Source organism: Mus caroli, unplaced genomic scaffold (assembly GCF_978045245.1).
Source record: "Mus caroli unplaced genomic scaffold, Mus_caroli_1 scaffold_3, whole genome shotgun sequence".
In the NCBI taxonomy this organism is placed as follows: domain Eukaryota; kingdom Metazoa; phylum Chordata; class Mammalia; order Rodentia; family Muridae; genus Mus; species Mus caroli.
In genome coordinates this window covers 78,127,074-78,141,483 of record NW_028227258.1, presented here as the reverse complement: position 1 = coordinate 78,141,483, position 14,410 = coordinate 78,127,074, and the positions used below count along the sequence as shown (strand labels likewise).

The window sequence follows — 14,410 nt, the reverse complement described above, 5'->3', positions numbered from 1 at the left end:
AAAGTTTGTCAACATGATAAAAACTGAAGACAGATGTGGCTCTATTCTATAAGGTACAGAAATAAAACAAGAAGGTATAGCCCTGAATGATCCTGAATTAAAACAAAGGAAATTGGGGTGGGGCTGAGGGTCCTGCAACAGGTATCACAGGGGACTTTTAGTATGAACTACATATGATAGATTATTGTCCAACTGCTGGCTGAAGTGCTAACGTTACACAAAAGAGTACTCTCCAGTCCTTTTCAAATGGAGTCCTGAGAGCCTCAGTGCGGTGGCTGGAGAGACTTTCCCAATATGGAACTGAGGGCTCCAAGAGGACATTCACTGCTTATTTTGAAACAGCTCAGAAAAAAAAAAAAAGGTCAGTGACCATGCACACATGCATAAACCCAGAAATAATACAGAAAACTGAAAAGTCTTAACAGCTGATGAGCAACTGGCCGAGGAACAGCTGAGGAAGACCCACTGTGCTCTGCTGCCAGAGCGTCAGAGACTTGCCAGCTTGGCCAGTCCCTAACAGTCTGGAGCATACTGGGCTGTGGAGTGGTGACTACTCCCTGATGGCCAGGAACATACCTGCAAGCATCGCCACTTTTATATTTCTTCCATCTTTCATACAGCTTATTTGCAAGTTCAGAATCCATGTCCCAGGTAGACCGATCCAGAGAAAGGCTTCTTTCCCAATTAGGATTTTCTAAAAGTTAGATCAAATTCAAAACTTAGATTTACAACGTACAATTAAGTTAGTAAGTAATGCCAAGGGCTGGCCAAACTTCACAAACTATGAGGACAGTGGAGAGAGTAACATCTGTAGCTTCCCCCCAAGGCCCTGCTAACTCATGACACATGAGAACATCAAATTAAACAAACATGTAAAAAAAAAAACAAAAAACAAAACTAAAGCAAATCATGTGAAGGCAATAACGTAAAAGACACATGGCTCATGATGCAGCCTGAGACAAATCCAAATCAAAAATATGTGTGCAGCATTTTCAACATCATGGATCTAAAGTGCATAGCTGCATCCATGGAAACACTGGTGGCCCGCTGCATCTCTCAGGGTACTATGTGGGTCCGAGATGTGGAGGGGCAAACAGAGGTTCTCCAAAGCGGACACAGGCCAGGGGCTTGGTCCTCTACAATGCATCTTCACCACCTGGACTATGATTACTTCACCTCCATACATCTGCCCTAGCCTGTCTTCACTAACTGGGATGCTGGGGAGAAGAAAAAGGGGGGTTTCCTAAAGGCTAAGTTTATACTATAACTCTCCTTACATCAGAAATCTCAGTAAGTCAAAATACAAAAGTAAAAATAAACCAAAACCCAGGAACAGCTTCCAACTCAGTATCCAGGCCTCCATTTTCATGCCACACTCGGCCCTGCTGATGCATAGAGACCTATCACCCAAGACTGCAGGTGGAACTCCCAATGTCTGACTTCCATCAGCTTTCAGAGAAGAATCCCCGCTGCCCAGTTTTTCCTGGTGATAAGGCCGTTACGACCAAACAATATTATTTTGTAATCTCTCACAAAAGCACAAGCTACATAAGAAAAAGAGGACATGCTTGCTTCTCCAAGGACCCCTCCTGAGTCTGGAGGGTTAACAACAATTTCAGGTCATTCCGACTGTCAATGATCACATTCTCTCAGCATCCAGTATGATGCAATCACTTTAACAGAATTAATTATTAATTCATTCCATCTCCAAATGCTAATTTCTTTGACTGCTTTGCATTCCCCCCGAACTGCAGTGCTACAGAGACCCTAAAGCAAACCACTTACCTGGTTTTGATTTTCCCATGAAATAATGCATGCCACAATGTGCTAGCACTTCAAAACCCAGACTCCCTTCCTAGATTGAAAAGTAACATATGAATAACTTAAAACACAACACTCAGCATAAAATCCTAAACACTAAAATACAAAGCGGACATTGGCCTCTACCTCAGTGGACTCCCCTTTAACCAGAAGCCAAACAACTAAGAAGCAATTTCTTTATTCCTTTGTCAGCTCTGAGGTGTCTCGGCTGAGCCTCCCAGGGTCACTACCATGCCCTCTGGACAATCATCAGCGTCTACAATGACCACTTACGGTGGCTTCTGTACAACCGTCAATGACTAGAAGTACAACCGGTGGACCCACAAGACACCAAGCTACCATAGGAATTAGACGCAGACCATTGCTGCTGGGTCTAGATTCTGCTTGTCTGTAGCTCTCCTCTGCTCTTCTGGACAGGCCATGCCAGTCTTGCTAACTTGCAGCTGCCTCCTCCAGGTCTGGAGAGTGTTTATGTTCTACTGCCATCTTCTCCTGCCTCACCTCTTTAGTCACTGTTCTTATACGCATCGCTTGATTGGAAATTGAAAATAGATATTTTTTAGGAAATCCCTCCTGCTCAAAATATGACTAAATGAATGACCCTTGTACTCTTACTGAATAGGTGCATCAAGTCCTACCTTAACACCTCAGCTAAGGGTGAGGCACTTCTAACTGTAAAACATCAACACTAATAAGTGAGAAAAAAACAAACCATAAAGATGATTGCATGAATGTCTCATTGTGAAAAATCAGAACTCAGTGTTATACAGAATAGCTTGGCTCAAAGGAAGCAATAACTAAATGAAAATAAACATTAAGAAAAAAATGAGACATGCTTAAAATAATCTAAATAGAACACAATTTGCCCAGATTTTAGGAAGAATTCCCTCATGAACCTTTTAGGCTTCAGACTGAACTACTAGGAACCACTTAGATCAATTTAAACACCTAAGAAACTGACTTAAACGGAAGCCCATAAACAGGTACTGCAAGTTCACCTGTACTTTCTATGGTAAGCAAATGCGATTTTCCAGCTTTGGGGGCAGGAGACAGGAGCCTCTGCCTGGAGACAGACAGGAGCCTCTACCTGGCAACGCAGGCCCCTGGGCTTGCTCCTTAGCAGCACAGAGGAGGGAAACTGATCAATCTTCTGATGATGACGTATTTTATTAAATAATCACTACTTCCTGAGAAAAATAACCTCTCTAAATCAAGATTTCACATCTAAGCAAGTCTACCACCTAAGACTGGCTTGGTGGTATCTTACATTTCTTAGAAAGTCTTAAAGAAGAACTTAGCACAGGGGACCCAAGGCAACTCTGACTGCTAAATGGCACTACAGCACATGGCATTGGGCACAATACCTTGGTTGGGGCCGAGAAAATCTGCAGAGGTATTGCAAAAATGGCACCTGTGTTTGTAGTCAGAAATACATTGGTGAACAGGTTTAAGACAATGCCTTTAACAGCAAGCTTCAGAGAAAATATATTCCAACAGCCTGGGGGTAGAAATAAAGGGCCACGGAAACTCAGAACCTGCAAAGAAAAGAAGCAGGAGAAGTTACTTCCTAGCACTCGCTATGACTAAACTCATGATAGTATAATGGTAAATTTGCTCTATGGTTTAGAAATTAGAAATTCCATTTGTTACAGATCAAATATTTATGATTTTAAACAAAGTTTATTTTTCAATAGATAGTATTTTAAATGTCACAGCAGAAATCTTAAAGTACTTTTGTCAAGCCACATATCTTAATCATAAACACTGCTTATTCTGAGAGAAGAAAGTACAGATAGCCACAACTGAATTAAAAGCAACTATAAAATGTTAAAAACAAACTATATTTGCTTTAAAAATTTAAAACCAGAATTAGGTGTTACAGATACTGGTTTCATAGCATGATATTAAACAAAGCTTAAACTAGGCTAAAGGTTGAAGAAAAGGCATTGTGTATACCTTTAAAATGTGCTTGGTCTCCTTGGAAACAAACACATCTTTTAATACAATGCTCTGGTCAAAATGGCTGCGGTACCATATTGACCACACTCCTGTTGCAGTCTCGTGACTCTCTATGTGAAACTGGGCTGTAGAGGCATCCGTTCTGAAATACCTGTGAAAAAAAGGCATGCATGTGACCAGCCCTGCACGAAGCACAGCTCTCTGTCCTCTGTGGAGCCTCTAATTGAGGACATGAGCACAGAAAGCATCCTTGTTGGTAGTCATTACTGCCAACAGCATCTCCCTCAGCCTCCTGACTTGCCCACAGAGCAATGTAGGCAAGGCTGAGGTGACCATGACCAGGGCAAAACTAGGATCCCAATACAACTCAGGAAATACCACAGGAGCAATTTCTTCTGATTACCTGGTTCAAATCTAGCCCCCTCCCCCAGTGAATCATTTAGCCTCTCTTCTCCATTTTGATAACTCGAGGAGATGCCAGTCCAGGAAGTCATGCAGTAACAACAGTCACACTTTTAAAGCATTGCTACATAACAATAAAACAGCAACAAAAACAAACAAGTAAGCAAACGAAAAAAAACCCTGTAATAGCAAAGTGAAAACTGGGGTTCAGGAGGAGGCAGGTTGCACCTACCCCTGCACCACAGGAGAGGACAGGCATGCTTTCATTGCTGGGGTATCTTTTCTCTTCCTCAGACCCACGATTCCACTGTCACATGAGGTACCTGCTATAGGTACGGAGAAATAAATGTGAAATTAGTATCTTTCTTTTCATTAAACCTGAACAGAAATAAGACAGTTTGTATATTTGAGTTGCCTTTGCTGTGTCCATTAAGCTAGCACAGAGACAAACAGCTCCCTTTTTGTTCCCAGTTTTCTTCCTGGCCAGTTGCTAACAGTCATCTGGAATTACAGCAGCTACACCCTTCCCTCACTCCTTCCTAACCAGCCTTCTCAGTTCCTTAGGGAGTCCTGGACTTTGAAGCTTCTCCTTTACAAGGCTGTCTTCCATACAGATGAGAGAGAGGGAGGGCCTTAGCTCAGAAGGGAGGAGAGAGCAGCTCACTGGGCAGAGTAAAGAAGAGTTTGGGGAGGACTGAGAGAGACTGAGATCCAAATAGCCCAGAGGAACACAGAGTGTGCTTACACAAACACCATTTCCAGGCTGCTTCTGATCCACATCATGGTATCAAATCACTGCTGCTGAATTCTTAACTCACACTATTCTAACTGCTTCTACTTAAAGTACATGTGGTTCCAAACAAAATCCAAACATTAACAAAAACCCACTGAAGTAGAGTCAGCCTTCAGCCCACTTCTCAGTTACCTCACACAGCAAACCCCAGTGCTGTCTTGAACACTCTTGCAGGCACGCTATGTGCGCTCAGAGACATTCAGAGCCCATTAAACACCTAATGTCAGCATTCTGACTGCAGTGTGTATATGGACGTCTCCTAGAGGCTGCACAGTGCATCCATATAGGGACTCAAAAGGGCTCTTAGGCTGCCCTGCTGTCAAACCCTGTTTCTGCTTATAGGCTTTGATTTTTTGAGGAGGAGGTGCCATAACTAGTCTCCAATTCCTTGGGTTTAAGCGATCTTCCTGTCTCCGCTACCACAGTAACTAACTACAGGCACATGTCACCATGTCTGGCATAGGGACAGATGTGAAAATACAAATGTCTGTAGGGTACACTGCTAAAACAGAGGTAAGGACTAAAGCATTTACAACTTTCCATCAAGATTAATCAATTTCCTTCTCAACAGCCTGCATCAGTTCTCAGCTAAAACATACACACATTTTTTTCCTTCCTCATTATTAAAAACAGAATACTAACGCATTTTTAATTCTTATTGATCTCTACAATAAGTTACATCTCTCTTGTTGCTTTAAATTGAAGTTCTTTAAATATGAATGAGTTTGGGTATGTTTCCCTGCAATTAGATCCATGGGAATTCTTTTTAAAGAACACTGCAAGAATTAGGACTGGATATAAACTCACTATGAACATTCACCATTACATTCTAGCAAGTAAACTGAACAGAACAGAGGCCCTGTGACTCTGCTCCCTAGGAAAGCAACAGAATACACATACTGAACTATATACAGTCACTACCAAGTAAAGCTTGAAACTCAAAATCCTATAGGCATGGCAAAATACAGGAGGCATCCACAGCCGCTTTAGATCACACCAATGGCTTTGGTTTACAGGAACAAAACCTACTCAACTTCTTGAAACTGTGCCTCGACTGCAGCCGGAACTACCCTGAGTGAAACTGCCAACTCCAGCTGCGGAGCTCAGGAGCATCCCGCTCTTAACTGAGTACCTTTGCAAGTAAATGAGGCGATTTTTGTGAAGTTTGTCGTGGAAGTAGAGAGCAGTACTGGTTCAAACTGCAGAGACAGGACATTTTTCTGTGAGAAATGATGTATATCCTGCAACAACAAGCAATAAGTCTGAGTTATTCCTCTCAACCGGGAGAACATCAGAAAACAACACTTAGTAAAATTCCCAGAAACTGCTCAGCAGCCGTGTCTGCAACAGCAGAAAGGGGTGCTGACAGCCTTCACACAAACAGGGTGCTCAATCAAGGGACAGTGGGTTTAAATGACAGCAAAAGAAAATAAACACAAAGGCCTCTGCTCCTCGGAATCCCTAAGGACCTGCAGCAAAATGCACATTTGTAATTTCAAATTACTTTAGGCGCAACTCAGCAATTACCTGTATCCAAATAAGGCTGTTTCCTGAATGCAGTACATACATGTTTACTGCAGATTCATCTGTCCAAAAGAATCAGAGCAATGAGGTTTACAAAAAGCCACAGACTCTCCACAATTATACACAGTATACATTTCTAAAAAGAGGAAAACATCTCTACAACACTGAACTTGAATGGAAAATACATTCTCTTTGGTATCTTCTGGGACGCATGCAGGGACGAGGTCAATGCTGGGGATCAAAGACGGAGCTTTATGTACTTGGGATGGGTCTTTGAGTCTCAGAAAGGTGAGTGTGTGTGAGTGTGTGTGTGTGTGTGTGTGTGTATGTGTGCGCATGCACATGCACACACACATGTGTTTACATACGCACATACATATATATATATAATCTCCTGAACACGTAGGTTTTCACTGCTGACAGAAACTAACATACTATGCTCTTTTTGAATGACAGTAACCAACTAGATAGTTTTAAGCAATGCTATGCTCTCCAGTCATTTGGATAGCCTGTGTTTCCTTACTTAAAGCAACACACTCTAGATGAATGTGTTGCTAGGAATGAAACTCTAGAATCTTGGAGCAAGGCAGGCTCCGCTTTCTCCATCATCTAAATGTGTTTCCCAAGGTCAGGGGTCTTCTCAGTCTGGGTACCCACCTGGACATTAAAAAAACTGAACAAACTGTAAACCAAAGGGCAGGGGAGTTCTAGCTACTGATACTACATCCAACTCTACATGCTGGAGGTAAATGATGTTTGCTCAACAATTAAAACTGTAGAGTGCAATGATACACATGGGAAGCCATAGGTTCAGTCCCCAGTAGGAGGCTGGCAGCAGGGAAGGAAGGAGAGGGCCCTGCACACATGACACTGCTGACTGCTGATGAGTAACTAGGCTTTCCTGTGTCACTGTGCTCATCTTTTTTGGAATGAGTAATAAATACACACTCAATGTGAACACAGCTGTTATAACAGCAAATGGCATAGTCTATATCTCATACATCAGACAGCATGTATCTCCTGCAAGTGTTCTTCAAAAGCTAGACGGCCAAAATAGGCTATTTCTAGTAAGTAGGATACACATTTCCAAAGAATTCTCCTCCAAGTTGTCAAACATCCAGAAACAACCAGCTATCGGCTACTAAGAATACGAAACAGCACGATCTGGTCAACTGAGCTTCTGCAACTCAGTAATTCTGGAGCAAGACTCAGACTTCAAACCCTCCATGAACATTTATTTTAGGCAGTCAAGTCCATTCCATTTGTGCAAAATGCCAAGAAAAATTATTCCCAAGGAGACTCAGAAAGCTCGCTGTGATTACTTAGCCTCCCAGAAGTGGTGCAGGCAGGGCAGCTGCAGACTGAGAAGCAGTGCCTGCTGCAAACCACCCCAAGCAGAGGCTGCCTTGAGTCTCTGAAAGAACCAAATAATGACTCAGGGAAACCTGGCCATGCTGCAAGATAGTTTGTAGCTTCAGTTTTGTGGATGAGGCAGGACACAGTGCACACTCAACTGAGCTAGTCCCACAACAGAAACTGTAAAGCCCCACCTCACCTGAGGTGTCAGACTCATCAGTAGCTACATAGACAATAGAGAGGTGATCTAACAGGGCTTGAGTGTTCTCTTCAGGTTGCTTGGAGGAGTTTTCCACTGCTACAATGATGTTCATCTCCAAGTGTAGCGCATCATCAGATCCCAGAGAGCAACTCTGAAATGGGAGGTGTGGGGAAAGAAGAAAAACTCAAAAACAAAACCAAACAGAACAAAACGAAAATCATCTGAGCTCTAAGACTGCATATTGTTGAAAAAAAGAAAACAGTCAAGGCAAGAGCCTATTTAGGATGAGAATACACTGCGGTTTTCATTTTTATTTTTAAGAGGCAGGAAAGAAAACTGAGATCTGCTAAATATTGTTATACCTTCAATTGCTGACACACTTTATTATGTAAACTGCATTCCAGTTGCACCCGCAGGAGGCTGGTATTAGTGGTCTCTGCCTAGAAGATAGAAGGAAGGGAACTTAGGTGGAGGCCCCAAGCATCATCCAGTCCTAAGAGAGAGTCATTCATGCAGTGAGTTCCAAGCAGCTGCTGACTGCTGCATGCTATGTTGTACTGGAAATATATTCTGTTGTCAGTAGGCATACACTCTCAAGGAAGGAATGAAAATTCCTAGTAAGGCAGGAAGCAAGAATATGTATGTCCCATGTATACTGCCTTGGGTGTGTTTAGTATTTGGTTAAAACAAAGAACTACATTTTTATTTTAAAGTGGGGTTACCATTAATAACCTATTGACTATTTTTTCCTTTTTTTAAAAGATGTGTGTATGTGTACTAGTGTCTGAGAAGGTCAGAAGAGGGCAATAGATTCTTTGAAACTGGAGTTACAGGCCATTGTGGGCCTCCATGCAAGAGTGCTGGAAACCAAAATGAGGTACTCGGCAAGAGCAACAAGTATTCTTAACCATCAAGCCATCTCTCCAGTGTTGCAAGAAATATTAAAAGGCACAGCAAGTTCCTATGCTACACCCTGCTACTCTTAGCCCCGGCAGTCACGCTCTGACTCAGAGCTCCACAGCCTCTCCACCCAGCTTGCTAGGTTCTCACTGGCCAGTCGCTAACATGCCAGCCCCATGCTTCAAATCCCCCACGGCCTTTGTGGTGCACATCAGGCAAACCCACACTTTGCCGGCCATACCTTTCTCTCTTGAACCAAGACAAACTGCAGTGTGAAGCAAAACACCGTACAAACTTAATTCAGAAACAATAGTAACTTAATAGCTGGATGCAACAATGAAATCCTAATCTCATAAGCCTTGTTTTAAATCTAAATCCAGGTGGCGAATCCTGACTGATCTGCCATTGAAACCAGGAGACACTTGTAGCTACATTTTGTTCAAGCTATCCCCATCCAAAAAGAACTCTCTCCTGTTTCTCTCTTCCTCTGTCCAATCCAGAAGTCCCTCCTACTCGCCCAGTGATTGGCTCCTTTATTCAGTAGGGGATTGGTTCACAAGAAGTCACCTGAGTATGACTCACTCCTTGTCTGCAACCCCTCCTAGGAGAACAGAATTAGCATCAAAATACAAACAGCACCAGGCCCATTCACAACACTCCAGCTCCAGGCTGGTTTGATTTTTGAAACCAGGCCTCATAGTATAGCTCTGAGTGTCCATAAGATCACCCTGCCTCATAGGCCTAAATGCTAAGATTACAAGTATGCACTATTATACCCAATCAACTTCCTGGATTGTTTGTTGGCTTGTTTTGCTTTTCAATGTGTACCTTCTTTCAATTCAATGACCACTAGAAGCCATGACCTGGACTCTGACAGAAACTTCAAAAAACGGATGTCCAAATGTCAACGGCCTGCCATTTTTAACACATGAAAGGGCTATGGATGGAATACAGAAGTATAAGGAAAGAATGCAGGACTCTGTCAAGTTCAAAGATCTCAGCCATCTTTCATAGAACTTCAAGGAGAAGAAGAGAACAACCCAATCAAGGAGGGATACCATTGTCCAGGTTGGGGTGGGGCTGCATACATAAGAGGAAACAGTGAAGTTAGCACAGCACACAAATCTCAGAAACATGGCCTTTGACAGATTCTCCTGCACAAGGTCTCTGTCACAGTCAGTACAAGAGAAACATATTCAGCCCAGGAGCCAGAGTCTGAGCACTGGGAAAGCTCAGCAAAGAGAAAGCTTGCTTGATTATGTCTGAGTACCTGATGCCAGGCAGAGCCACGGGTAAGCAGAATCACTTCCCTAAACCTAAGGATGCATTATAGGGATCAGGCTATGACTCAAAGGGAAAGCAAGGGATTTTTGATATTTAGGGACCTGGACCCACTGATTCATCCCTTAGTATTAAAATGAATTACTTTGGTTCTCATTCATACCAATTGAAGTACAGGAAAAAATAATAAAGTATATTACATGTTTAAGAATAGTACAAAATATTCAAGATACCTTGAGCATATACGTGAAATCAAACAAAGACTTACAAAATTACTGCTAGTAAATAATATTCTACTCTGTCTAAAGCAGAACAGCGCTATGAGGTTGTCAGGGCAACCTGCTTGCTCCACCTGCCCCACTGATCTTCAAGGGCCATTGTGATCTGGCTGGTGAATGGTGAAGGAGTGTCTGTTCTCCCTCCATGTGCCCTCCTGAAGCTGCGCAGGCGATACACAGGAGCACTGTATAGACAGAGACTGTTTCTCATTCAAGATATGGACCAGAGAGAGAAGACTCTTCAGCCAAGAGTACATGGGTATCCATACTCCCAGTACAAACTCCAAACAACCTCTCAAAGTAAAACTATGCACAAATCCCTGCACCAAAGACATGAAACAAACAGCCTGCTTCTCTCTGTTTCCCTGCTTCTGTCTCCCGACCATCAGTCATGGTTGATCTGGGTGCTGCATTTCTTACACTTTCGTCCTCCCAAGGGAGCTCTGCAACAAGCTGGGCACCTTGCTGCACATGGAGGTCCTAAACTCACTCATCATCTTAGCACCACCAGCAGCCCTGGCATTATTCACACCTGAGAAGTCCACTTCACTTCACCATCTGAGCTTCCATAACAGCCAGTTACACTGGCCTCCTCCATCCCCCCAAACCATGCAAGCGTCTGCAATCCTAACACAATGCGGCTCTAGGATGACGAACCGTGTCCCCAGCCTAACTCCAGTCTTCTGCCTGTTTCTGCGAATGAGGCTTTCCTGGAACACAGCTGGGCACTTTACTTTCTGCACTCTGTCAGCTCTGCACCATATTGATGCTGAGTGCCAGCCTCGCTGAGTACAGAGCCTAAATAAATAACTACACTAGCCACAGTAATCGAGAGAGAAACTTGCGGTGTGCTAACTTCCTCCCTGTACCCTTTCCACTCCATTCTCCACAAAGGGTGAGTTCACAAGCCAGACACGATGGCCGGCACCTACCATGTGGAGGTGGAGGCAAGAGAACTGCAAGATCAAGGCCAGCCTGGGCTACATCATGACACTGTGTCTCACAAACAAGCAAAATAGTTGTCCTTTTAAGTTGAGTTTATACGTACCCAAACTCCATGGTGTAGTGACTTGCTTTAAATTCTTCAAGGGTTTCCCTAAGTGTTAAGTCCTTTCTTGAAGTTAGAGCAAACCCTCTTGCCTATTTTTACCCCCATGTCCACACTGGCTACACTGCTCTCTAGGTGGTATCTTTGAAACTGCTGTTCCTGTAGAGTGAACCTGCTCCCTAGCCTGCCTACCACCATCCCCTACTTGCTATCTAATTTGACTCAGCGTAAATACCCTCAGAAGCCATCCCTGAGCAGCCACCCATCACGACACAGGGACACCTGCTACCTAACTCTTTCTAACGTTCCTCACTTGCACCATAACAATTTGGTCAGGTCTACCCTCTCCAGTAGATCATAAGCACTCAACTCCATGTTCTGCCTAAGGAGGGAGTTGATATATGGCTGGCGAACTGACAGAGGGTGTACAGTCCACAGACACCACACAGCTGGGAAAACGTGCACAGATGAAGAGCTGCTTGGAACTAGGTTTTTGGCTAAAATAGTTTCCTTCCCTCTAACTTTTCTCTGAATGGATAAATAATGTTGAGAGTTCAGAATGACAATTTAAACATAATTAAGAACACAGTGACCTCATATGATTTACAAGCTGATGTTCTGTTATTCTTGGTAAGTTTTCACATAGATGATTTTTATAATCTGCCAAATTAAGCAAGATTTGTGTGCTCAGTAAAAGCATAACATAAAGAGACCACTCAAGATTCTGTGCTTCTCTATTCTAGGGGCTTAAAAAAGGAAATGTTTAACTCTGGAATATTCTCTCTCACATACCATTAGCTCTTTTAAGGGTGGGACTTGTGTCTAAATACAAAATTCACTTATGTCTTAAATGCTTTATACATGTAGCCTGGACATAATTTCACACATTATTTTTATATTGGATATTTTCTTTATTTACATTTCAAATGTTATCCCCTTTCCTGGTTTCCCCTCTGAAAATCCCCTATCCCATCCCCCCCCCCCCCCCCCCCCGCTCACCAACCCACCCACTCCCGCTTCCTGGCCCTGGCATTTGCCTATGCTGGGGCACAGAACCTTCACAGGACCAAGGGCCTCTCCTCCCATTGATGACCAACTAGGCCATCCTCTGCTACATATGCAGCTGGAGCCATGAGTCCTTCCATGTGTTTTCTTTGGTTGGTCATACATTATTTAAAGTAATTCTGCCAATGAAAAACATTTGTGTATATTGGACTATCACGTTTGTGGTGTCCTGTTGGGGCTCAAGATTTTTCAGTCTTTAGAGTGCTATTAATTTTATAAGTTATGATTTAGGGAGACTCAAACTGTAATTTCCTTCTGATAGATTATATTTCAGAACCCCACAAGGGGGAGCTGGAGTATGTCTACACTGCCTGTGAATTGTGTGGATTTGTCAAAAGAAAATTGAAAAGTTGACAGCTCTTTCCCAAAAGAACAAAATTATTGCAATCTTAACTTTAACAGAGAAACTTTTATCAAAATACAAACTATTTGGAACAACAATGAAAATACTGCAAATTCCACTGAAAGAACCCAAAAGAGCAAGCAAAACAGGAAGGCTGTCCCCTCCTACCCCAGAGTGCCTGAGCAATTGAGAAAACCAACCAACCAACTAACCAAACAATTCTATATGTTTGAAATGTGCCATTTTACTTTAATAGCCTAGAGTATAACATATATTAAGTCTTTACTTAAAGAATGGTAGTATTGTTACTTTTAGACATGGAGGAAATGTAGCTTGGAGGGTCAGTGACTTATCAAAGGTCCTGGGGCCAGCCAGCTAGTGGGAGAAGTTATTTTTGTAAACCAGAATTAGCAGAGCTTATTCTTCCTAGGTACATAGAAGAGAGAACTTTGCCAGCACAGACATAAGATTTTAAAAGCCATTTCAAGATACAGCACTCAAGACAGCAGAAATGCTTTAAGCTACTTTTGTATAGAGCCTGGTGGTTTGTGGTAAAAGGAGAGTACAGAACTGGGAACTGGGATCTGAGAAGTCATCTCCTTTCACTGGCTAAGACATTTAAGAACAACATGTGAAGTTCTGAGACTGTGTGATAAAATAGGAAATAAAGTGGTAAAGCCCTAAGTCATTTTGATGACTTGTATCAACAACAGCCAGCCACCAAATGAGAATCAGTGCTCAGAATCCCCAGAAGAGTCCGCAGAATCCGAGCTCAATCACCCAGACCACATGAACAAAATACTTGAAACTAGGTTTCCAATGAAAAGCCCCAACTTTACAACCTATTCTTCTTAGATGCTTTTCACAGCCTCAGATGCTAAATCTTTTATGTCAGCATGCCTATCAGTAGGAACACAAGTTCTGGACAGGCCATGGGATAGTCCAGCTGGCAGCCCAAACACATGAGGCTGTAACAACTGAGTCTGCCCAGCCATGGCCTTGGACAACATGAGAGCTAGCCTTGGCCCTGCCCTTTGCGCACCACTCTCAGATGCTACAGCCATCATTCAGTGTTTGATGACAGCTCAGCTCAATTATCAGGAAGGGCAGCATGGCTGCTTCTCCCTGATATTAAACAGTAATTCTGTTTCAATCCTCATCACGACCTTCTGTCCCCCCACGGAGGAAGAGGAAACAAACAAACAAACAAACAAACAACTTACTTATATTTCCAGATACACTCATAAAACATGTAAACAAATGAAGAGCTGCTTGGACTTAGTTTTTTGTTTTGTTCTCAAGAAAGAGGGTTAATCCGTATCATTTCAAAACCAAACCCCAGCCATCCCCTCGTTACTGTTAAGAACCAACCTCCATCCTTAGGAGAGAGCTACTGAATTCACTCTGGCTAGAGTGAGACACATGTGCAAACTACTGG

General features: G+C 42.8%; 1 protein-coding gene across 2 annotated transcripts in view; it reads right to left on the bottom strand.

The window, feature by feature from the left end:
* Tmem131l (transmembrane 131 like) overlaps positions 1-14,410 on the bottom strand; it is a 142,224-nt gene that overhangs the window by 36,824 nt on the left and 90,990 nt on the right. For both annotated transcript variants that reach the window (XM_021157333.2, XM_085835807.1), the window contains exons 8-16: positions 8,420-8,497; positions 8,055-8,208; positions 6,503-6,561; positions 6,108-6,216; positions 4,415-4,508; positions 3,778-3,931; positions 3,186-3,356; positions 1,786-1,855; positions 577-694 (exon numbers count right to left, since the gene is read on the bottom strand). In XM_021157333.2, coding sequence (XP_021012992.1) covers positions 577-694; positions 1,786-1,855; positions 3,186-3,356; positions 3,778-3,931; positions 4,415-4,508; positions 6,108-6,216; positions 6,503-6,561; positions 8,055-8,208; positions 8,420-8,497 — 1,007 coding nt within the window. The remainder of the gene's footprint in view (positions 1-576; positions 695-1,785; positions 1,856-3,185; positions 3,357-3,777; positions 3,932-4,414; positions 4,509-6,107; positions 6,217-6,502; positions 6,562-8,054; positions 8,209-8,419; positions 8,498-14,410) is intronic.